This window comes from Oenanthe melanoleuca, chromosome 3, assembly GCF_029582105.1.
Source record: "Oenanthe melanoleuca isolate GR-GAL-2019-014 chromosome 3, OMel1.0, whole genome shotgun sequence".
Taxonomy (NCBI): domain Eukaryota; kingdom Metazoa; phylum Chordata; class Aves; order Passeriformes; family Muscicapidae; genus Oenanthe; species Oenanthe melanoleuca.
The window spans coordinates 34216078-34243323 of NC_079336.1; the positions used below are offsets into that span (position 1 = coordinate 34216078).

Below are 27246 nucleotides of genomic sequence, written 5' to 3' on the forward strand. Positions count from 1 at the left end.
AATGCCTAAAACATCTTTTGTTGCCCCTTTCAATTAGAATTAATTTCTAATAGTGTCTGATATTTAAAATTTTACTTAGACTCTATTTTTTTATTTATTTTCTCTCTTTGACTGTTATCCATCCCACTGCCTTTATTTCAATTGCCTCTACTACCAACAAAAGCCTCTAATAGAGAAAGAAAAGATAAAGAACTTATTTCAAAAATCAGAAGAGATTAATTAAGAACAATTATGATCACAAACATGTTATGAAATAAGTATTTTCTGATGGAAACAATGAAGACACACAATTTTAGAACACTACTTTCTCTGAGAAGATAATTATCTACAATAAGTTTCCTAAATAGCCTAAAACTCCAAGAAACTTAAGCACACTGCCACACTGTGTGACTATTATATTCTAGTCAAAAGAAAATGCAAATGCAATCACATTCATGGAAACTAAGCGTGGGGATGTCTACATCAAAGGAAATAACAGTCCCCACCGCCACTCAGTGAAGCATAGGAGCTGGCCTCATAAACAGCTGTTGTCATCAAGGTATCCTCAATTATTCAGAACAAATTACACTCTCTATGTGCAGAGGCACACCCAAACCAGGTTTGACAGTGCAGTTATAACAGAAGAACAGCTGCAGCAACAAATTACCATGTTCAAGAGCTTAAAATCATCATGGACAAATCATTCTCTCTGCCAGATGATTTTTATAAAACATAAGAAAGCAAAACTAAAGACATTGCCAACCCCAAATCACCCATGTATGGGAGCCAGAACACTCTCAAACACGGAAGCTTGTGAAAGAACAATGTGACAAAGAGGACAAGGACAATAGCAAAGCACAACTTGCACTACAGCACAAGAAATCTGGCAGTTTTACAATGACCTGATCAGTTATTCCACTGTGACAAGCATGAAAGCTCAACGCAAAGCAGATGAGAAATATCTGCAATATCTATGCTCATCTGCTGCTAAAACAAACCTTTCATTTCCAGGATCTTTCTAAGCAATTTTTAGTTGATAGTGAGCAATAAATTTGTGGTTCAGAAACAGAGCTTAAGCCTTTTGTTTTGCCATCTTTTCAAAGTGGAAAATAAACTGTCTATTAATGTGCTATTATAATGAGACCTAATCTGCATGTCCTAATGCTCACATTCATCACAGTATGTTTCCATACCACTGGGCATAGGAAAACTACCATAAGAATAATCAGCTTACTGCTCTGAAAATCCAGTTTTCTGTAGGACTGTACCTCTCAGAATGGTATCTGTAGGGGGTCAATGATAAATACTTGGGAAATTACCAGTAAGGTAAGAAAGCAAATGAATTTAAGTAAAAGTAATGCTGAGACAAAAAAAAACAAAAAACCACTAAAGTCTCATGGCACATACATTAGCTACTACTGGTTTCAAATCTCATTACTTACCAAACAAAAGGAAATGGGGACACTCCAAATCAAACATCTCTAACGTGATAAAAAACTGCATTTTGGCTTAATCTTGTGGGCAGTACAACAGGGGTACCTCATCCAAAACAACTGAAGAAGAAAATACTAATGGTCCCAGGGATTAATTTTGGAGGCTTTTCCTAAGGGTCAGTTTGCTGCTGGAGCAGGGCCACAGACAAGACTGTAGGGGAAGGGAAGGTATGAATGTTAGATAGTATGACTTGTAAGCTCCCAGCACATATACAAGTGTTGTTTCCTCAGGTTACACACCCTCTTCCCTCACTAATGCACAACAGTTAAACTCCATTTCACACACTTACAAAGTCTCTTGGCTTATTTACATCCAGCAGCTACTCAGGCTGCTCTTCCAGCCTGCTACTCCTGAGCTTTGCTGCTACTGCTGCCACTTCAAATTTCTTTTCTTCTTTGCTATATTTCTTTTCAAATTAGTTACGTGGCTCTGAACAATCTATAAACCTCTTGAGTTTTAGAGATATTCCTGAGAACACCAGCTTCTCTCAGCACCAGTTAGACTCACAAAATTTTAGATTAAACCAGAGATGCTTTATTATCAACATATACTGCATACTCCATTAAAAAATCCATACTGTGTCATTATGGGAAAACAGCTGCAGAATGACTTCAAAGTAAAACACCCATCTTTCTTCTACTAAATAAACATTTTAGTGAAGAAAACACAGCATGTTCTTTGAAAGATGACCATAGGATCTCTGGAATATAATGCAATTCTACCTCTTAATGGAAAAAGGTTGCATCTTTTTGTATTCTTTGTGTTACGAGAAAAGCAGACACTTTCAAGGTAAACATTTAACAGGAAAAATCCCAATATATGAAGAATGGAAGTACTGAAAGCCTTGTATAATGCAAGCTGTGGTCACAGCCATTGGAAAAGATAAGGAAGAACTGACAGGAATACTGTGTGCTCATATTACAGATTGAAATTAAGCTCTATTTAATCAGTAACAGAAGAGGTTCAGAAACATCCAACTCTAAAATGTCCCAATAATATATCCTTATGAACTAGTTAAGTTTCACAGCAGTGACTACTTATACTCCAAAATACCACAGAAATATTCAGAAGGGACACCCAACCAACACCCAATCCAGTCTCCTGCTCTAGGCTGGTTAACTTCAAAGATGAGTCAGGTTGCTCTTGGTCTCTTCCAGTTAAACTTTGAAAATCTCCACAGGCAGAGATTTTACAGTGTCTTCAGGAAACCTGCTGCTGCACCCAACCAACCTCCAAGCAAAATTTTTCTTACATTCAACTGGAATTTTCCTGCTTGTCCTTCCCCAGGCATCTCTGAGAGGTATCTTTCTTTCTTTCTGCAATCTCACTTTAGATGATGGAGGATTGCAATTAGGGCCCTTCTCTTCTAAACAAACACTATTTATTTAACTTCTCCACACAGGCCATATGCTCTTCCCTTTGCCATGACCCCCACAGGGGTCACTCCAGAGGCTTCTCATGCCCCAGGCAGCCAGAACTGTGCACAGTTACACAAGATGTCTCTGAGAAATGCTTAAGCAGAGAACAGGGACCTTCCTCCACTTGGCAACACCCTGGCTAAGACAGCCCAAGGTGGGGTTGACCTTTCCCAGTGCCACAGCATGTGGCTGGCTCAGCTCAACTTGTGGCCACTCAAAGGCTCCAGATTTTGCCCCCAATGCACAACTCTGAATTTGCTGCTCCTGAACTTGCTGAGGTTCCTTTGTCAGCACTTGTTTTTTCTAAGCTTTTTGAGAAATGAGGTAAGCTCACACTGATTTTGTATTGCTACAAGGCATTTGTAAGCCCAGGAAATGGAAGGCTTGAAAAAAACTGCAATCTGTTCATTTTTAAAATACTCATGAAAAGCATTTGAAGGCTTTTTTTCTTTACACAGTTAATGCAGAGGTAAACAGAAAACAACAAAAAACGCTCAATAAATTAAGATCTGGAATCAATTAAATCTTTCAGAAGGCTTATTTCACCCCATGCTTGTCAAGAACAAACTTGATTTATTTTAAAAAAAATCTGCTAGGAGCTGAAACAAAATTTGTCGTTCCCCCCCACAAAAAAGCCCCCAAAAACTCAACCAAAAACTCCAAAGAAAGTCATATTCCAAAACAAAAAACCAATTATTCTATTTTTTTGGCAGCAACAAGAGAAAACTGCAGAGGTAATATTCTTAATTCTGTGGACTTCTATGGAACACTGCATGCTTTACAGAGAACCATTTTTTAAACTGAATTCATGGCTATAATCATGACAAAAAGCAAAATGAGGCCTGATCCATCAGAAGAGAATGAATTTATAAATTATAGCTCATTAACATTTTGTTCTTAGGGGCGGCAATTCTGACAGCATACAAAATCACTGCTTCAGTTTTTGCAGTGCTAATGCAGATTTTATAGTTATTCTCTGTTTACATCACCAGTTCTAAGGCTAGATTTTTTTAAAGTATTTTATTTTTGCTCTTTAATATGTCTACAGAGAGTAAATATGTCCACTGTATGCTGACTTTTACTGTAATATAAATGCAAATACATAAGATATTACTATTTATTTATACTATTGATATCTAAAATTCCCAGGCAGGACTGAGAGTTCTAATATTCCAGGCTCTGTAGAAACACACAGGCAGTGAGGACCTCTTGCCCTTAAGAGAAGCAAGGATAGAGAAAAGCTGCAGCAAACAATGTCAAAATGTAGAGATAGGTAAGAAAGAAGTCAAGGGATAAAGAATTAATTAAGCCATATACTTTTTTTCCTTTCCTAATTAATTCTTTAAGTAATGGTTCAAAAGTGCCTTTTTTTTTTCCAAAATGAGCTAAATTTACTACCTTTTACAAACATATAATTTAGGAATGAGCAGTTGGTGGTTTTTTGCTAGCACCTTATATTTTCTAACTTGCAGTTAGTTCAGTAAATTCTCCCTAGCACTTCCCCCACCTTCTTTACAAGTTTTCAACTGTGTGGGTAGGGCAGAACCTCCCATGGATTCTGTTACCACTCTAATGAATTCAGAATTTAGTTATTGAATATGTTCCAATTATTGTTTAGGACACAAAGAAAGGCATCTGGAGCTTGAGGTAGAAGATTCCAAGATGTCTAAGCACCTTAAACACAAGAAATCCAAGTTCCACCAAGTGCACTCCAAGTCCTAGGGTGTCCTCCTGAAAACCATCTTGCTGCTGAGAATTATCAACTTTATTTTTAACGTAAAACCTTTCATCATTCCTGCCAAAGGCAAATACAGTCTACAACCCTATGCCAGGTAATTTTTCATATATCTCAGAGAACCCTGAAGATAAAAAAAAAGATGATGCTGAATATGACTCAGTACTGTGGAATGATGTGGAAACAGTGCAGAAGAAAGGAATGAGTGGAAAAGGATAGATTCAGGCTCCAGAAGGCATTATCTCAGCATTGTACAACTTCCCATAAGAAGACTGTACACTGTCATCTTGTACCAATAAACATTAGGAAAAAAACCAAAATTCTCACTATACTGAGACATTTATTTTGAAATATTATCTCTCCATCAGCCTATTTTTAAAGTTTTGGTGCTAAAACTGTTTCCATGTGTTGACTTCTGCCTAACACCCAAGTATAGGTGGTTACCACAAAAGACAGAATAATAAAAATAAAGAGAGGGATTTCTTTACACAGTTTCTCAGTAGCTTAATACTAGCAATACCAATGATGCCCAGTACAGCTTCTACAAGTAGCAAGAGGATATGAAAATCCTGCTGTAACATCCCACAAAACTCTATAAAATGTAAGAGCCACCCACCAGTTCTCTTGGAAGACTGTTAACAATAATAAGTATATAGGATTAATGTTGATTACTTTGGCCTAAAGATGCAGTTTATACTTCAGAAGAGGTAGATTATACAGCTTTATCCTCATTTTGTGTATTTTAATTTAGAGCGACTGTTTAATGAAATGTAGGGACTCAGATTACCTGGATTTATCTTCTTCTTCTTCTTCCACAATCATGAAATCATGTAATTATCACGCTGCTTCTCAACACTGTCAAGGTATTTGTTCCTAGTAGAAGTTGGATCCAGATCTGTAGCTCTCACAGCATTCTTTAGCTTCCAGAACAAAATTATTTCTGTCCAGGATAACCCATTTGCTGTTCTATCATTACTTTCCTAGACAAAAATAATCTCCCGTTTTTCTTCCCCTCACTGCTCATGTTAACTCGGCTAATAAGATGAAACAATCCTTCTCTGACACTACTTTGCTAAGCTAAAGAAGGCTACAGCTCTTTGTCTTTAATTTGACAGGCCCCTGTTCAACCCAGTGATGTCTCTTTCTGTTTGAAATTACTTGCTTTCAATGTGAACAACCAGAACCAAACACAGATAAATCTGCATTTCTGTTTTCTCAGGAACATTTCACTTCAGAGATTCTAGGGCTGTACTATCTTCAAGCTGAAGACATGATTTCCCTACGTCATATTCTATGGCATTTCACATCACATAAAACACAGTAACAGCACAAAACAGTAAGAAGGGGAGATAGGCTACAAAGACAAAATTCAGGTTATGACTTGACCATGATAAATGAGAAATTGTTTTGCTCTACTATTTGCCCTGGTCGTGAACACAAAACCCCCTGTGATTCTGTATTCAAGTCCAGTAAGCAAAGCATCAAATAATTAAGACACCAACATACTCTTTCTTAGTGGCTGTCAACATGCTCAAAGTGAAAGCTTTTAAACATTTTTTGTAAAACACTTTACAGACCACACTGCTGCTGTGGAGCTCTGTCTGGACAGCAACTGATTGTGTGGTAAAAGCTGCACTAATTCTTTCCCTAGATTTTGCATGGTCTGAAGACCTGTACCCTAAACAAGCTTTGGGATCACTAACTGGGAGTAGAAGTCATCATTGCTTAGGGAAGAAAAACATGCCAGCTTCAGTTGAGAAATCAGCAGCTTATCCTGCTTTAAAAAATAACCTCTTAAGAGCAGCAAGACCATAAATTCATTCCTGGCTCCCTCTTCTTCAGGAAAGGATTATTTGGTAAATTGTGGCCAACTATTTCAGTAATCAACTACAGAGGTTTGACATTGCTGAAGGAGTAATGAATTATGTTTGACTTGGTTCTCAGACATCAGTTCAGACTGCGTGTTTGAACAAAGGTAAGGTAACTATGCTCATGAGATTTCAGCTCTTGGGAACATTACAGTAAATTCTCTGAGGTGCTAAGCAGTTGCTGGCAGATCTTAAAGTACAGATGGATGGATTTGTATCTGAAGAGTCTACAGGTTTGGATTTGATATGATCAAAGAAATTATTTTGGGGTGATTACCTGCTGCAAGGCCTCTCTCTAGCAGAACTTTACTATGCTTTATCATGTTTTTAATTAAAAGTCTACTTGCCAAGGGAAAATGAGGCAGTTGGACAAATAATAGCTTAGAACCAAACTACATTCCTGGAGTGTAGGTGGTCAGCTTAGCTGCTTCAGCAATCAGGAATTCTGTACTCAAGTTTAATAAAATCACAGATTAGGGCTATAGAGGTGTAGGTCAGAGCAGAGATCTTGATTCCTTGCTAGTTCTTGACAGCAAGACTGCTGTAACTACAGCAGCAAATTCCCCAGAAGCAAACTTAAAACTCAGAATTTTCCACTGGGATCCTACAATCAAAACCAAAATACTAATAACACATTATTATTTTCAAAATATTCTTTTCAATTTAACTTTCCTCATATTCTATCAAATCGAACAATTCTATTTTGAACAAAGTAGTAGTTACTATGAAACTTCTAATAACTACTCTTAAAATACTAAAAATAAAACAGTAGTAATTAATCTTTATTTAAATGGTAATTTAATGTGCTAAGAAAGCCAAAAAATGAAACTAGTCATTAGCTCATAGTAAAGACTGCCAGAAGCTTCATTACTTATTAATAATGGAGAACACAGTGTACTGAACCATTTCCCCTAACCCCAGAAGCTACTAGGAACTGAACTGCAAAAACTGACAATCCTAATAAATTGATTAAGCAGTATGATTTTCTTTATAGATATAATTACTGCATATAGTGTAGCTAAATTTTAATTGTAATCTACATTGATCAAATCTCAAGTTTAAAAACAATGCATCATAAAACTCCAGTAACATACCCTACCATCATTATGGGCAATTATTATGTATACTGGGAAAATGGATTTAGTTACTTCTAATAAACACAAAATTTCTATGATAAGGTTTTTGCTTTAATAGCTTCCTTGTTAGCAAAAGAATACTAACAATATTTAGGGAAAAAGATAGAAGAAAGCATGCCAGTTAATTCCAGGTGATGACAATACTTTATATTTTTGGTCAAGATTATCACTTACATTATCATCTCATCAAATTTCCAAGAGATGTTTAACAAATACAACCAATTAAGATCCAAAGAAAGCTGCAAATCATTGCATTGCTCCAGAGGTCTTTGAAAGACAGCAGGAGTGTATGACAGTAACCACTACTATTACTACTACTACCATAGCTTTAATGGGAAAAGATACTGAAAGCAAACATTTATGGTGAAACTATTCTACACTACTACTGAATGGACATTAAGATTCTACAATAATTTAGAATAATTTTATTTAGAAACAAAACTAAATTATTAAAAGTAACTACCCTCTATTAAATTGATTCCTTCAATATAACCTTAAAGAACAATCTCCTGGAAAAAAAAATTAAAACCCTTTACCATAGCAGAATTTTGAAATAATTAATTGTCTCATAAGCTAACTGAAACAGTCATCATTTATATACGTCACTGAATTTACTGAAACTGACTAAATATTACCCTATAATCACAATCACAAACACTGTGCAAAAACTTAAATGTTCTATCATAAACTCTGTCCGAAGTAGCAACATAAAAAATCCTGAAATAAATTAAAATACCTATGAACTCACATATTATTAGAAAAGTTAAGTTCCAGGCAGATCCCTCTAGCCAGGAAAACTCGTTTTCCCCATTTTTTTCTCTCCATCTGCTACCAGATGCAAGATTCTAAAGTTTCAGGAGCAAATTATTCACATTTCTTTTGCATAATGAAGTACAGATATCCAATACCTATCTAGCACAACCACTGATACTACTGAAAGTAAGTTGAGGAGGAAGATCAAGTAATTTCACTTAATCTTATCAGTTCAGCTATGTCTCAGAAACATTATAAATATTAATGTATATTAATGAATTATTGATATAAGAAAGAAAGACACAGAAAAATCATCCTAGAAGAGACATTACTATTTCAAACTCTTTTCCCAGAATTGCCATCTACAATTCTTCATCATCAAAGACACTGGTGCAATTATCTCCTACACAGTTTTGGAAAGTCAAATATGTTTGTTTTTGGGAAGGGATAATTCAATAAGGAGTTTTTGTTTTTTCAGTTTTGTAAATGCATATAAACTGAAACAGGAATATATGAGTACTAGCATGGCAGTTTATATGTTTGCTATGAATATTTCAAAGACCGGGTAACATTCCTACTTGTCCAACTGAAAGTGCACTAAAATGCACTGGAAGTACTGCTCTCTAATAATGGTCCACTTTGAGTAATAAATCTACACTGGCAGAGGGCTTGTAGTGGTTTGGGGCATTCCTTAATGCATACAATTGCAGAAAATGCCATATCTTAATAGAACACGTAATACTTGGGATGTTTGCAAATGAGTATGAGTGGGTAATTTATATAACAAGAGAGACCAATCAATCACAAAGTGTGTAAAAGCATATTTGAACTAAAAGGTTATAAAGACTCTGCCTTACATATATTCAAGGACCATATGTAGTTCATTGGTCTTTTAACTGATGGGACCATTAGCAAAAGCAGATAAAACACCTTAAGAAGAGCTGGGGGAAGAATGAAAGAAACCTGTGTCAACAGTTATGAAAGATCATTGTACATCCCCAGAGTACAAAAACTTATTTTTGCACCACCAACTCTCAGTGTAAATTATTACTCCCTTTTCTTCTTGCGTTAAAGACCTCTATAAAGTTTTGACCCCATCACTCCATACCTGTGCCTCCTGATGCCATGCAGCAAAAATCCCTTTAGAATCTCAAGCAATCAGAGAGAAGCTTCAATTCCAAAACCTTTTTGTCTTTGTTAACCACATGCCATTTCCCAGTTGAAGGTAATAACAAGCCACACCAATCAGCTCACCACTGCAGCATTGCTTTTAGCACCAGAAGCAAAGCAAAGCAACAGAGTGCAAACCCATATATATCCCTATAGCTCCACAAATGTTATATTTTATAGAGTACAGCTTGTGGAATTAGCTCATTCAAACTTTTCAATGTAATCTCCAATAATTAGAGTAGAAAATAGGCTTTTCAGCAAACTGAAATTCATTTGATTATCCAGTTAATCTATTCTGTGGCAAAGGCAACATTTAGGATGAGACTACACCAGTGATATGCTACCAGAAAGTCTAGCATTAACTTTCTCAAATTAACTGTATATCAGGTATTTACCAAGCATGATACCATATATAAAAAACTGCAAACACAACAGAAAATGTTATTGTGCCTGTATCTTCAACACTATGCCAACCCCTACCCTAAAAACACAACAGTAGAAATACAGAAGGGCATGTAAAATAAAAAATTAATTGGAGAGACAGGCTGGATTTTAGGAGTAAGTTTCTGTGGTCTGGAAGATGCAAGATGGGGTAATGTGGAGGGGAAGATAAAAATCAGGAATAGAGAATGACTGCTCATCACTTCTCTTGACATAAGAGGTAGGTTGATCCAAAAAGAATAATTTGGCATTAGGTTGAAAAGACTAAAAAAACATACCTTAACTCACACTGATAGTATGGCTTTCTATGTTGAAAATTTAGTGGAAAATCCTTCAAGCACACTGAGGGAGGGAAGTCCAGCTGAGTCTATTAAGCAACAGGATGCAGATACCATTTCCAGCAGAGAAGACCTTGCATGCAAATTGCAGGATGCTGTCTGCATGCTTAGTATTTATCCTGCTAGTGCCCTCTTTCCCTAAGCATTTGCAAGTGGCCTGTCCCTCAGTCCTGCAGCTGGATCCTGCACAGCATCTCTGCAGCTGTGCTGTGAACAGAAGGGTCTCTTCCCTGCCCAAAGTATTAGGAGGGGTACCACTGCTGACTGCAAGCAGCAGAAAACAAGTGGGGTATTCATCTCTTTTCTCTCACTTCCACCCAGTGGACTTAAACTCTTCCCAGCTATGGGAAAAATCTCCCATTTTGCTACTTACTATTCTTATAAGTGGATGGAGCAAGCAGAAAAGGAACTTCATTTAGAACAGAGAATAGTTAACTTTTATAAAGCTTTTAAAGAAGCACTAGTCTTAAGAGGTACCAACAAAAGTATACAAGGTTATTTTTGAAGAAACTTCTATCAAGCTGCTTCATGCAAGTAATATTTTCATTGTTTGATTATTAGCCAAACTGAGTAACACACATGTAGGAGCCAGGGAGATGAAGGTAAATAGGAAAATGAAAAGCATGCATTTCTTATCTTAAAATAATTTTAATACAGTACCAAGGTTTAAGTTATAAAAAGTATTTGCTAGATACAGTTGGGAATACTGTTTAGTAACATAATGTGGATGGCAAAAGAACACATCTGAGGTTTAGAAACTAAGTTTCATTTTGATATAAAACAAAACTAAGGTTTTTAAAATTCTGAAGCACAAGCATATGCACATGATGGAGGGAATAATGCAGCCAAAAGTGCAGAATAGGTAATAATTACAGGTATAATCTAGGACATGGGAACACTTCAGCATTCTAAAACAGATACCACATTTCCACATTGCAGTGTAATGGCTGACATGTTAATGCCTCCCTCTCTTTGTTCTAATGAAAATATCAACGACACTCATCAGAATCAGTCCATATATTTTTCTAAGACATTTTTGTTTGCAAGTGACATGGCAATAACTAATTAGCAACTGGCAATTAGGAACTGAAGCTATTATAGTTCTACTAAAGAAAAAGAAACAATAAGTCATAAAAGACAAATTATTTTCCAGCAATTGTATGATCTTTCATAATAAATCTAATAATACTGGGAAAACAATCTGTGCTTTTTACTGCAGTGTCTTCCCTGTCAAGGATCACTTAAAGAACTACAGGGCTTCAAAAGCAGCTTAGTTTTGCAATGTCTCTGACAACAAAACCTTTTGGTAACTAAACCAGAGTCAAAATTAATCAGATAATGACTGGAAAAACTAAACTTCTTTGACAAGTTAAGAGCACAGATTAAACCAAAAGCAAACCCAGAATATGGCAAACATAACCAAAGCAGCACTATTTCCCATTGTTTTTCCTGAAGCTGTACTGATAACTTAAAGTCCTGAAGTTCTCTAAATCATACAGAAGTGAAATAATTGAAATAGCCCCCTCCCCTCCAGCTTATTAATCATACCTTAATTTGTGCAAAAGGTCTGTCAAAGTTTCCAACATAAAGAAGACCAACATTCTGGGTGAGTAGCCTAAAAAAATGAAAAGAATCTTTTAAGATATCACTTTACATCCATATTTTTTTTCTGCATCTGCAGTAATTGAATAAAATAACACCCTAGCAGGACAACAATCTTCACCATGATAGCAAGAGTTACCCTTGCAAATCTGATTATACAACTCTGTTTGAACTACTATAAAGAAGGAAAGATGTGCATTAAACACGGGTGCACACCAGTAATTAGTGTTTATGTCTCAAGCAGGTCTTCAACAAAATCATTTCATAGGCTTCTTTGTCATAGGTGCCACTCAGTAATGTGGAAGAATGGCAGGTATGTGCCTTTTCTATTTATTAGAGATCATTAGAGACAAAGAGACAACAAGAGAAAAGAATCGTGAACACACACATTCAAAGCAGCAAGCCCATGAGTTAAAACAGATTAAGGCACATAAAAATATGCACAGTAATACAAAAATGACATCACTACAAGCAGAGAAATAACACAGAATCTCTGTAATACTGCCTAATGGCTTGCTAAATAAAAAGAGCCCCAGATACAATTTGTGCTTGCTGTTCTTTTCAAGTCTTAATAAAGTTGTTGCATAGACGACAGATCCAGAGGGACAGCTGGGTAAGTTGTCTCAAATTCATACTTCTGGAAAAGAGTTTGATTTCTGCAGATACTGTGCAAGTCAATGCTATCAGTACAAAAACTCCAAATTCCAGAGGAGCATTAGGGCACTGCTGTTATGAACAGGCTGACAAGAACATCACTGGCCAGCAAAAAGGGCAGGAGGGCAGTGTTCTGTTCTGACTGGATAATTACAATGTTCCTCTTGCTAAGCAAAGGCCCAGCAATCATTCCCTCCAGTTTAGAGCCTCATAACCATTGTACTGAAATACAGGTTCCTCATAATAATGAGGACTTTTTTCATGACAAACCCTGGAAAGTTTCTGTTTTGATTAAAAGGGACATTGAAAACCCATCACACTCTTCAGTAGCTCCAAGTTTTCATTTAGTGTTTGCTATTTTATTTTTTCTTTCTATTTTACATCCCATTCCCTTTAGCAATAAGGCCTCACATATGAATTAAATTAAATAGCCAGAAATAAGTACAAATGTAGGCATCACTCAGCTTAAGCAATGACACTGAGATGTCTTTCTTACATCATTAAGCATACATAAAAATATGTATATATACACACACTTATAATTCATACTGAGATTTTTTTTATAGCTAAGTCACCTGGCATTTTCAACTCATTTCTCACCATTGCCAAGCCTGTTTTCATAAAGAAAAGAAAACAGAAACTCAGATGGAAGTAAATAACTTTGAGCCCACAGAACATACATACCTTAGTATGATCTTGATTCATTCCAGTTCTGACAACAATATGGTATATATGACTTTAAACTGGTTCACCAAGAGTGGGAATTGATGAAACTCAGCAAAATTACAAAATCAAAACATTCACACATATAAAAAGCTAAGTAAGAAGAGGTGTTTGAACTATCACTCTTCAAAAACCTTTCTAATTAGATATGGTATAAAAAAGATTTCCAGTGCACCGACAGAAATACCCATAGAAAGAAAAGACCAGTAAGGATCAGACCACATCAGCCATAGTACAGACAGGCAAATGGATTCCTCCTTTCCCCTATCAGTATGCCAGTCTCCATCAGGAAGACCTGTATTGTTATGCAGTGGTTCAGCAGTATATATAAGTCAGGGTAAGCATATTGAGCTCATTTTCAGTCACACTAAGTCAAATTTATTCAGAACTCAGGTGTCTGGAACTAGGGAATCCAGCATATTGATCTAGCTTTCTCCTAGAGCTAAAATAAGAAAATATGCAATGGTTTTCTAAATGGAAAGAAACATATGGGAAGTAATTACCAAAGAAGATTTAAAGAGGCTACAAAGAGAATTCAAGGTAGGTCATCATATTTCAGAGAGAAGCACCTTAAAGCAACTAAGTATCCTTACAAAGAACTGCACGTAATTATTATAAGACAGAAAAGAAAAACAAAATAATCCACCATCTGTATTTCTAATAAGGGACCTTAAAAAAGAGAAGATATTCAGTGTGATAATTCCCATGTGGTTATTTCTTCACATTAATTTTACCAGATAAAAATGTAGGACCATTAAAAATCAAAGTCTTTAGGATTGCTTTACTTAGAAGTAACAAGCATCCAGGGAACTTTAATAGTGGTCTTTCCAGGAAACTGCCCAGTTGTCTACATAGTTTTAAGATGCTATCACTGATGTAGACTCCAATTGAACTGCAAGACTTGGTTTCCTTAATAAGATTGATGTTGACACAGTACAAGCTGATTAGCATTCATTCATCTTTCACTGCCTCTGCCAAGTAGTGTTTTACTTACAACTTTTTATTTGTACTTACACAGCACTTCAAAAAGCAATGTTAGGAAAATTTTTAGGAAATGGAGTTATTTGTAGCTCTCTCTTCCTTAAATAAGAGGTTACATTCTATATTTCTCTAGTTTACACATTCCTGTTGAGTTCTGTAGTTCAAAATTATATCACCAACACGTAGTCAGTTTCCATTTAAGAACTCAAGAAGGTTGAAATGAGCACCCCAATATGATCATAATTTAATGTTCTGAAATATCTGGGGTTTATGCCCTTAAATGGTCTGAGCAATTAAAAAAAATACCCAATCTCACCACTAGTCTAAGTTATTTTACTCTGGGTCTTTCTTATGAGCATAATCTCTGTATTTCAGAGGCTGAGCTCACCAGAAGAACCTGGTGAGGTAAGCAGGCTGTGATAAGAGTCACTGCTGAGGCTCTGAATAAGTCAAGCTACTCCTTTGCAGCCACCTCTGCAGCCACCAGTGGCACTCCCAAAAAGCCATGTACCATTGAGGAGAGGGACGAGATAGAGGAGTATGTGCCAAACTCCATCTCATCTGCAGAAACTCAGCACAACTGACCTCTAAATGACACTTAGGTGTACCTCCCACCAGTCAGAAAGTTAAAACTATACATAACTGGTTTTGGAGTTCTTTACTGCAATAATAGAGTGTACCTTTAAATACCTAATATTAACTTTATTTTATAAATGTCAATGTGTCTAAATTGATACAGATATTCTCCCCAAATACTCTCAACCTTTGCCTTTGCCTTTCAAGACTTTCCAATGGTAAGCAGGTTTGGTTATAAGCACTTTTATACCTATGCTTTCTTTTAAATGTCAGTCTTCTTTTTCTTACTTAAACAATTGCACACTCCTGTTCTTAAAACACCATCAGCAGTACTCAACGCCAAACCCTGGTAAAAGTTGGACATCACTTGTAATTGGCCAAAATCGATATAAAACAGTGATGACAGTTCCACAGCACAATTACCTTTAAATTTCACTTCAAATAATTACCTTAAAATTATGAGAAACAATCATCAAAAATATGGATGCTTACTGGCACTCCAACACATTTATTTTTAATTAAGAATATGTAGCAATATACAAAGTTGCCTAGCTTACAGACTGTCATATATTTTATTTGTAGTGTCTTCCATTCAATACGTTATCCATACAATTCCCTTTTTTTTTTCTGTACATTGAAGGAAAGAAACATGACACCAAGAAACAATAGTTCTTTAAGATATGCTGTGCATATGTAACACAGCACTCCATGCTTTTCTCTCCTATACACCCAAGTGAGCAGATCTCTAGCTCAACATGCCTGTTAGAGCTGCAGAGTTATATTTCAATGGAAATTAGATAAAGACCCCAAAAGTGTTAGGATAAACCATTTCAGAGTTTTGACAATATAATATCAAGGTCTTAAAAGCCCTTCCGGTACCAAGAAAATGCTGCTAGATAGTTATCACTAAATTTCCCCAGATTTGGTCTTTTCTGGGATATAAATGTACTCAATGTTTTCAAAATCCAAGCTGCAGGAACCAGGCACTGCTTTTTGTGGGGGAAGTTGACCATAAGAGTGGGCATGGTCAGGCCAGATGATCCAAAAAGTAGTGGCAACAGTGATGTGATGGTGATTAATGGAAATAAACACAGGGAAGGACTAAGAGCTAGGGTAAAAGGAAACTTGGAGTAAGGCACTCTGGGACAGCAGGGTATGTAGAACACAAGGGATAAGGAAGGCATAAAAGAGTGAAAAAGCAGCTCTCCAGGTTGGAAATCACTAGGCTAGAGCTCTGGACTGGAGAAAACCAAAGGATTAGAGAATGGGAGAAGCAGAAATTGATCTACCATGGAGCTCATCTTCCCTGAGCATAGCTGACCTTCTCTCGGGGCTGGGACATTCCCAGTACCACTGCCTTCTTCCTATTGCCTTTGGCCATGGAAGCACTGACCCTTGGCTATGGACTTTATGAGGGAAGCATGTTTCAAAGAAGCCTGATCATTTCCTCTTCTCCACACACAGTCTGTTCCTCCTAACTTACTAATACATGTTAAGATGAAGATGAATTACCCTTTCAGCACCGAAAGGGGGAGGGCAATAACAGAGCTGGAGAGGAACTTTTTACAAGGGCCTGTACTGATAGGACATAGGAGAATGGCTTTAAACTGAAACAAGGTAGCATTAGACTAGATATTAAGAATAAATTATTTCCTGTGAGGGTGGTGAGACACTGGAACAAGTTGCTCAGAGAAGCAATCTATCCCTGGAAGTGTTCAAGATTAGGGTGGATAGGGTTTTGAGCCACCTGGTCTAGTGAGCAGTGACCCTACTCATGGCAAGGGGTTAGAACTTTATGATCTTGAAGGCCCCCTCCAACCTAAATCATTCAGTGATTTCAAGATAATACTGACAAAAATTCAGGCACTGCTCACCAAGCCACCAATACTCCAGCCATTAAGAAGTATTTTGTGAAAGCAGAAAACCAGATGCCAAAGAGTTCCTTCATATTTTGTTGGGAGGTGTACCTTGATCTGTAACCCGAATGTCCACCCCTTCAGACTCAAAGGCTGCCTTGAAAATCCCCTCTGGTTATCAAACAGGGCCACCCAAACTAGAGCTGAACACACTAACTTTTGAGTGGTTTGTACGCCAAGCAGCTGTGAGTTTCCCTCTAGGCTACCTAGTGTTGCTGTGCAGATTATGGAAGGAGGCTTCCAGAGAGGAGCATGCAGAGAAATAAAGGTGCAGGGAGGAGCCAGGAGCCGCTACCTCTCACAGGAGCAAGTTACTGCAGATGAGCTGAACGCGGCAATTTGCTCCTGTGCGAGGCAGCAGCTCCTGCGCTTGCTCTGGTGGGTGCAAGACTGGTGACACATTGTGCAGGGACACAGACTTGCAAGCTCTAGCCAACAGCACAGAGGTAAGATAGGCTTGGAAAGCAGGGAGTAGGAATGAAAAACACAGTGTTTTTCAGGAGGGCTGAAAAAAGGTAATTGGCACTGGAAAGGTGGAATGAGTAGAAGGAAAATGAAGACCAATGAACAAGCACATGGCTTGGGGTGTCTGGTTTCCCAGGAAGAAAGCAACCATGCTACTGGCAGTGGTGGGCACAGAGCCCACCAAGTGAATAGCTTCAGCTATTCACTTGCCCTAGGAAGCAGAAAATGCTTACATTTCAACAAAAGCGCTCACAAAATCCCAGAATTGATGACAATTTATGAAATAATTATTATCAAATATTATTATGCAATCCTAAAATTTAACTCTACAAACATTATGTTTGAAGAGTAGTTCATTGCTCCATGTAAGTCAAGTTTGATACTTTATTTCTGGTTTATTCTTGATGGTTGCCTGTTTCACCAGCTCCTGCAACCACCAGAGCACATGAGTCTAGATGAGTTTCATTCTAGATAAGCTTGTGCTTGCTTTTAGGAGCTTGGTAATTGCTATAGCCTGCCACCAAAGTTTTGTGGGATGTAATACAACTTCACTGTTATATTTTATAATCACAAAGGTACTTGAGGGCATGCAAAACTGCAGAAACTTCTAAAACTCATCTTGATACTGTGTGTGTCTGTCTCTTCAACATGGATGGAATCGACTGCTTTCTGCAAAGAATGAGAGGCAGCTTCTGCTGTGGTCTGTTCTTTGACCTGAAAGAACTCTCTCCAGTTCAGACAGGTTTTTTTCTGGTTTATATGAAGAGTGGATTGATACCTGAAACATCCTTGGTTTCTGCTTGGAGGGATCTCGTTCTATTAGAAATTATTCAAGAGGAATTCCACTGATGAGATGATGAGATAAGGGATTAAATACACTGATTACTTCCAAATTTAAAATCAGAAGCAGCAAAAAGCAGCTACACTGGTGCTGGGAACTGATGTAACAACTTCAACTTTCATATGCTGTGAGCAGATTTGCACTCTTCACAGAGGCTGATGGTGAAAGCATTTCAATCCTGAGAAGATGTGTGCCAAGACTGGAATAGTTATGATGCAAAATGGAAAGAAAAAAACATCCTGACACTCAGTGGGGTTTCTGACCTTTCTGCACATCTGCATCTTTATTGCTAAGAACACCTCAGTGTACACATCTGAGGTTGATTAAGGCCAAAAATGCAACACACCCTGTTTTGAATATAAATTGGAGAGGTAGAATAAAGTTTTAGAAAAATCTCTGTGACCACACTCACAGTTTAAACTCTCATATTTAAAATACCTATATAATGAAGATTAATACTAGTTATGAATGTTTTGTGTTTAATTTTAAAATGTATGTTTTCTATGACAAGCATATACAAAGACTACACTGATATGCTCAGTATGTGCTTTTAACTGTCTCTGAAAATCACTCTGGATGCATTTGCACATTTTGGGCAGAAATGACTGTTAGAAGTCATGAACACAGATGAACAACAGCCCTGACAACAGAAGTAAGTTGTAAGTTAAGTAACTGTATTTTCAAACACTGCTTGAATGTTCTTCATGGGTAGCTTTGAGGATAAAGATAACTTTCATACATAATGTTATAAATTTTGCATTCAATTGTGCAAAGGAATTATTCCACTCTGTCATTATTGCACATGATGACCCAAGCACAAATAAAGCACTATGACACAACAGAAAGGACACCATAATCATGTGATGAAGTTGATGTCCTTTTATGAACATAATAAATATTCTGCCTTTATCCTGTGTTCACTGAGGGAAAACTGCACTGTGCTGCAGTATCATAGCCATAGAAAGATAAGCAGCTTCCTAAGTAGTTTCTTGAAGAATCACTTGAATTCTACTAGTGACATTCCAATTATATTTTGCTTCTTGCTTATGATAATAATTTCCTATTGGTTTAAAACTCTAATATGTATTTTCTAGGCATACAAAAAAAAGAAGAAAATCAGAATAGCATAAACAGAGAATTAGGAAAAATGATGTTAGGGTCAAAATAATTAACTTCCTATATTTAATTTTTTAAAGATCATTAATTATTTCATTAATGTAATTCACAGACTACTGTAAGAGTAACGTAAGAAAATACTACACTAGGTATTATGAAATATCTTTAAATTTAGAAAAGGATCCAATACAAGTTCTGAAAATGGCTAGTAACAGTGCTTGTAAATTTAAACTGGCATGCATAAATGGTCTGCAAACAGCATGCATCTCATCTTTTTCTAGAAGTACAGAGAGTCAAGAACTTGACAGTTCCACAGAAGCAGTGCATGCAGAACAAGGACAATGGCAACACAGCGGCTTCAAAGGCAAGACAGAAGAGCTGTCTCCTGCTTTCCACAGTGCATTTACCAAACCACCTGTTTGGGCTATGAAAATATTCTAACAAAAATTGTTACTCATCAGTCAAGGAAGAAAAATTTTTTTGTGGACAAATATAAGCTATTCTAGTAATAATCATTATGGTAAGAAGTAAGCAAATAGACTGTATATCTGATTTAGGACATTCTTCCTTAAATTAAAGCACAAACTGAAAAAAGTTATGAGAGAACTGAAAGAGATATTATGCACTGCTGCTTCCACAGTAAAAAATGCAAAAATCCCTAGTTTAGGACACGAGGGGAAAAAAGGTTGGGAAGGAATACATTAAAGTTTAAAAAAAGAGATTGTAAAGAGTTTTATAATGCTAAATTCATCTCCACAAGAAATAACCCCCCAGAAATTTAAGTAAACCTCTTTCATTCCAAGAATTCTGAATTTGCAGAATACTCCAAGCCAAGTTAACAGTGACTGCAATTAGTATAAAAGTATATTCCAAACAATATTCCCAGGGAAAAACGCAGTGGGTAGCACAAATTACAGACTTGAATTTAACACCCTCTGCCCTCCCACAACAGTACTACAATAGCATGTGCCATTTGTCATATTAATAAGCATGGTGCTTTCAAGCACATGCAACTCAGGCAACAATATCAATGTTATGTGCTAATTGCCCTTCCAGCTCTTATGTGTGGTACTTGAAAGGCTTCACTGCACCACCTCATTCCCTACAGTAAATCACTATCTGTCACTGACTACTGATAATGGGAATCTTGGCAGTAACTGATCCCTGAAAAACATACTTCCATTGAACAATGTCACCACTGTTATATACCAAATGAAATAAAAATTACATTTGAAGGGTTTGAAACTGCAAACTGAAGTGACCTCATATCTGAGGTAATGGTCTGCAAGTGATTCTAGACCATCAAAAAGAATAAACTGACAAATACGAAGGTTTGCTTTCAATTAGTAGGGTTTAATTTGCATCAGTTTTTGAAAAAGTGTTTGGCTGTGGTGGGTTTCTTTTGAGGGGGGTGAGAGTGTTTGTACACAAACACTTTCTTTGAGATATTTTCAAGGCACATTCGTGCACTTGATAAATAAAACCACAGTATCAGATGTTTCCAAACAGTGCTTCTTTTTGTTTGCTACATTTATGTCTAGTGCTGATAATATTTTAATGTTTGTTAATGTCCAAAGCATGCTTGGCTTTGTTTTACAGATAAATAACATAAAGAAGCATTTTGACTACATTTACATATAACCTATCCATAAAAAATAGAAAGGAAAACTAAGTAGAAACAAAAAGTACCTATTAAATAATCATGCCCATTCCTCCACCAATGGAATATTACTCCCTGTAGTATAATGAGCAATTTGGCCAGGCTGGCCATAAATTATCTGGAAAATGAGGCTGCTTGCCTTTTCCTTTGGGAGGTTATTACGTAGTTCAAGAGATTTCACTATTAGAATCTATTTCTGATCGTAAACATCAATTTTTCTTTCTGAATATCATCCCTTTCATCTCACTGAAATATAGGACAGGAGTTAGGAACTATTCCCAATTTGCTGAAGGATCTGCCTGACACTGGCTGTGATGCAACTCTGCTCAGATTTATCCATGTATCACAAAGCAAGAGCACTCACACAGCTCTGCAGTGGCCTCACTGCAATGCCATAAATCCACATTCTAGTCTATGACCCCATAGGGTCCTTTCACCTTGGCCATCTTTTAAAATATAACAGACACCACAATACAGCAAATTCAACTACCAGAATTAAGTGAAGAATTGATACCAATAAAATATGAAGTCTCATTACAGATATCTTAAAGTCACAACAAAGACATTTTCAAGTAGCTGTTTCAAGAGCTACTTAGGAAAAACAGATTTCTAACAATATGTAAGATATAGAAGAAATAAATGAGATAATGGGAAAAAAAATCTCAAGCACAGCCAAAGTAGAAAGCTGGTAAAAAAACTGTTCAGTAGATTCACTTGATCATGTGGAAATACAGGAAACAACCACGAAAGACAGGGAGACTGAAGAGGTTGAAAAGGTAGTGGATTTGTTTGTACTGACAAAAAAAAACCAAAGGCATCTAGTCAGGAACATGGGGTTATTTAATCACCAAAAGGAAATCCCTGCAGAAAAGGGAGGCACTAAAGGCAAGCTCTGGAGTTATACTGATAATTAAGGTGAAATAAATCACTAAATCCTGATGCAACATACCCAAGATTTCTGACATTTCTTAATATGGTGAATCTGAATTGCTGTTTTAAAAAATCCAAGTCAATCTTACACAGAGAAATAGGGTATTTTCTGCAAACTTCCCAGAGCCCCACCCTTTAGCACAGCATTGTTCAGCATGCCTACCTTGGCCACGCATGGCAGTGCTACTTAGGAGGTTGCACATCCCCTGCACTCACACTGTGGCTGCATCTGCCTCTCTTTTGATCATTTTAATGAAAGAGTGCTTGAAAAGTAGTGGGGGACGGGAGAGGCAGCACACTGACATAATCGATTCAGACTGCCAAAAGGCATCTGTTACAGTCTTATTCCACAGTAATTTATTTTTCAAAGGCCATAAAACTAGGCAGCAAGTACTTTTATATGGAAGACACTTCTTACTGTTATGGACCAAATCCTGCTTGATATTGGACAGGTCAGTTTCCACCTTGGCAAAGGCCAAGTGACTACTCAATTTATATAAGACACTGTTTAATATATGTATTAGTAATCAGAAAAAGTCATGAACAGAGAAAGTCTGCCGATGAAGCAAGTTATGAAGCAATGGCTGCCAACTTCAGGCAGATTACAAAGCTCATCACTTTGAAAGGAAGCTGATGTTGTATTTAGTATCACTCATACCACCTCAGCATTACTTTTCTCTGAAGTGAATGATGTGTGGCTCTTTTGTGTATGAATGAGGGAAAGGTACTTACACCATTTAACTAAGCGATGTATTATAATGTGAATGAGCCTGTCAACTAGAACTCTGCTACTTCCTAACGTTTAAAGGATTGACTTCAAAGCTCACTGGATTTTCTTTCCATGTGAAGCTTTGTCATTCCTTTGTTCTTAGTCTTTCTAATTAAAAAAGAAAAAACAAAACACACACACACACATACAAAAAAAAACCTGAACCCCCAGACTTCTGTCCTGCACAACTATTCAAAATCATAAGAGCAGAGCTGGAAATTTGAATACTCTGCAATTTTAACAGGCTGTTACTACTGAAAAACCATCACAAGGAACAGGCAGGGAAGTTATGATGGAGTGATCTCATTTGGCTATAATTTCCCCCATTCTGCCCTTCATTTGACAACACATATGCTCCAACACTTCTCTGGGTTTCCCAGTGCTCTGCATGCCACACCAATGATAGCAAGACCTCACTGGTAGCCAGAGTAAAGTAGTTGGTAACAGCATCCTTTTAACAATGCAGGGCAAACCAAAGAATGATCAGGTGATCTGTATTTAATTCTTGTAACAAAAGAACAAAGAGTTATTCAGTGAGAATTCAAATATGATAAATATTTAATCACAAAACAAATAATTAAACTGGAGCTCATAGATGCTGCTCTGGTGTGCAAAAGAAACAAAGATTGGACATGCATGTGCATAATAAAAATATCTAGAAGACTAAAACTTTCCCCTTAAAATAAAACAGAGAACACAAAATTCACCTGTCTACACTGACCAGAGATAGAATCAGTATGAAAATTCCCATCTTCTTATTAAAGATCCTCCATGGGAAGAGCACCCTTAGCCATATGTGTGCGCACAGCCAGACCACTCAAACTGATTTCTTTTTCTTCCTGTTTCTCCACACCACTTTAATCATTTATTCAAAATAAAGACTTTATTAATTAATCATGCACAACCAGAAAAATGACTGAATTACAGTCTACAAACCACTTAGGTATGGGTTCATGGGGGACTATGCAGATTGCAATCCCAAGGTGAAGCCTGTAATGAACAATGAATTGTTTGTTTGGAATATAGGATATGGACCCAGCTGCTACTCCATCCAGACCCAAGTGCCACCAGCAGAATGCCTGAAGAGCCATCTGCTGCAAACAAACCTACCACCCAAAATAAGGTAGAAAGGCTGTCAGAGACTTCATGAACTCTACCAAATGCTTCAAGCTCGTCACTGAAACCTTTACAGATGGTGCAAGATTTAGTTCTTCTGTCAATTATAAAATAAAATCCCTCAGCAGAGTCATGCACAAACTTTTAAATGAAATTTCTTTTTTAGAAATTATTCAGGTAGTAAGAGACATAAATGTAGTATTCTACATTCTGAAGTATTAAGAAATGCAGCCTTCCTGGGTGTGACAAAATAAAGGATTATTATCTTGTAATATCAACTAACAACACTGTGGTACTCATTACTGCATCTGTAATATACAAGGCATTTGAAGGAAAGCTGCTCTGTGTTTCTAGTGTGTTATTCTGCTCAAAAACAAACAAACAAACAAACATTTCAAATGCATATCCTGACCCATAAGGCCCCTTTCTCTATAAGGAAAATCACTGCTCTGTATCAGGGTGCTCTGCTCCACTTCAGAAGTCACATCTCCTCCAGTAAGTACTTTATCAATTTCTCTATCATTCCTTTATATCTCACTTTAATGTTTAGCTGCCCCTTGGTTTTGTTTTCTACAGACTTTTAAAGATGGCTGTGTCCTTTCAACACATTCCACCCCTCTATGACTTTTACCCCAACTCCCAAATTTAGAGGGGAAGTGTACTTTTATCAGAGCCATCAGGAGAGGAGTGGGAATGCACTGGGATGATGGCAGCTTGAATGATGCAAGAAGTGGAAGGCAGACAGGATCAGGAAGAAAAAAACCCTTCTGAGATGCCTCTGCTCCACACACAGATCCAAGGTTCACAACCACAGTTCCAGTATCTCCTGAGCAACCATGATCTCCACTCCAGTTTAAACCTGAGGCAGCTTTTAAACCCACACAGGTTTAATGCCAGGCTCCCTCCTTCCCAGGCACTTGGCGCACAGTCATGGCAGCCAGATCCATCTCCTTGCGTGAGGAAAAGGACCAGGAAGCCCCATCTTAAGGAGCTGCTTCTAGAAAATTTTTTGTCCAATACAACCATTTTGCAAGCTCTTCATATGCTATCAATATTCTTCTTTTCCAATGCCAGCTTTTTAGACTTTATTTAAAATTATTCATCCATTTTGTGACACACTCTTTAAAAACTCAAATAGGCGAAGTCTGTGTGATAAGCAACTTTCAGAAATGTATCTTTTCTATAAACTATGGGAAAAAATAATTAAATTCTTTATTAAAATTTCTGTACTATTACTACAGAAAAAGAGCATATTTTCATTTACTGTACTGAATGATTAATTCTTACTATGTAGGGCATAAGTGAAAGAGCAATTATTATAAAATGCAAACTGCATGGGACAAAAAATTGGTTACTTCCAAACTCTGACTGATTTAACTGGTATCAGGATGACCTGCTTTGTCTCTTCTTTCACATCCTTCTGAGAAGATTTATGTAATGTAAATTAATAAGTTATTAATTAACAAATGTACAGTAAAGCAGGGAGATTTTTCCATTTTGCAGTATGCCTCCAAGACATAATTTTTTACTCCAAGCAATTTTGCATGTCCTCTTGGACTATAATTTACCCTTGTTAAAAAAAAAGCTTGCTTAAAAAAATTAGTGCAACACGGTTCAGTATATTTTGGTTTTCCAAGTAGAAATGGTGGTTTTATAAGCTACCTGCATGGATAAAAAGCCTTTTGAAGTAATATAGCTAACTGTAATTATCTACTGGTATTACAGAAAACAAATTCACACTGCTTGTTATAAAAATTGTGAACTTAATTCAGGTTTGACTTAAGGCAGGACAAAGTCTCTAAGAAAAAGTAGTATGTTTTCTGAGGCTAAGCAACACAGCCAGAGTAAACAAGGATGAAGCATGCAAGTTAATATCAAGTATGAAAAAAGGCTTTGATGTCTAGAAATTTGGCTATTTTTTAACACATCTATGATAAGCATAACAAAATATAAGCAATTACCTTTTCCTATATACCAGCTACATTTTCAGACCATCAAAGAGAAAAACTTATCAATCAGTATACAGGAATGAAATTTCAGCTATTTCATGGAAATTCTATGTATTTTAACCAGGACTTTAATCACTTTGGAGTAGTGACAGCAAAATAAAAATAATCACCTTTACTGGGAAACGAAGCCTGAAGACTCACATGCAAATATGGGTGAGAGAAAAAAAGGAAAATGAATAGAACTTCAGCAGGAACACAAAATTGAATCTATCTGGGAATAATGAGAAGACACAGAAGAGAGAAAAGGGCAGACTGGTAGAGAACACATTTCTGTAATAGATGATGGGAAACCTACATTTTAACACACCTCTGCTGTCAAGTTTTATATCAGCTGGGAAACCCAAGAGCTGAGTGTCTCATATCTTCTTTTACAACCTTATTTCTTAAAAGAAGTGCAATTTAGGAGTGGTTGAAGTTATTTTGTTTACTCAGCTACTACAGATCTGTGCTCTGGTCCTGTGCTCTGTCCCAGTACAGCCCCTGGGGTCAATTCCTTGTGGAAGAATTCTATTTTCTTTGGACATTCCTCTTCAACATTTTGCATGCACAGATTAGTGACAATAGGATTACACTGACAGTTCCTGCAATTCTACTTTTTTTTTTTTTTTTTGTCTAAATATTTAATTTCAAGTTCAGAACATTTCTTTAGTTTATTGCACCTGACATTTACACTGGAAGAAGTCTTATCCGTGATTGATTTAAAATGCACAGAAAAATAATTAAGTCTAAGTTAATGTTATATGCAAACACATTCCTAAAGCAATAAAAGAATATCAATCAGACAACAAATACAAATACTGCAAAATCAAGTTTCAATTGTTCCTTCAGAGAAATCTTTATCACTCCTTTTCTGAAGTTATTTCAACACCACCTTGTTATTATGGCAGAGAAAATTTATTATCAGAGAGAAAACAGGCATTTCATTCAGATATAAATCACTCAAAGCTAAGACAGAACATAATTGCTGTATTTGACACTTGAAAGCTAAGAGAAAGCAAAATTAAATTGTTTTTCTTAGGATCAGAATGCAAGAAGGGTTTTTGGATCACTAAGGTGTTATGAAGATGCCAAGGCTAAAATAGTCCGAGGGAGGAAAGACTATGCAGTCTTGTATTTCAGAGCTTGTGGGTAAGAAATAATTTTGCAACTCTCAACTTTCTCAAGCTTGCACTCATGGTACAAACAGATTTTCTGCAACTGTCCCAATATCCCAGCCAGTTCTGTAAATTCAACTCAGTCTGACTGTACTGCAGTTAAATTACACTTATTCTCCTCACTATACATTACCCTTTCTCCACTTTCAATAAATCCCACCTTTGTCTAAGTTTATCAGCAGTCTTGCCTTATATATACCAACTGGTTGGTATCTACAGAAAGTCAGACTTATGGGGACTGGGGTGTTTTTATTGTTAGTATTGTTTACTTACATCAAACTTGAGTAGAAAGCATAGGTACCAACAAATAAATAACAGATTACCTAAAATGAGGGCAAAGAAGGAAGCTCATTAGAATTAGGTTTTCTCCACCCTGCCTCTTCCTGCCACTCACCTTTCCCA

At 36.7% G+C, this 27246-nt stretch overlaps 1 protein-coding gene across 1 annotated transcript in view; it reads right to left on the reverse strand.

Moving 5' to 3' along the window:
• Positions 1-27246, reverse strand: part of RNGTT (RNA guanylyltransferase and 5'-phosphatase) — a 167373-nt gene that overhangs the window by 21582 nt on the left and 118545 nt on the right. Inside the window, exon 14 of the mRNA XM_056486456.1 lies at positions 11881-11947. Coding sequence (XP_056342431.1) covers positions 11881-11947 — 67 coding nt within the window. The remainder of the gene's footprint in view (positions 1-11880; positions 11948-27246) is intronic.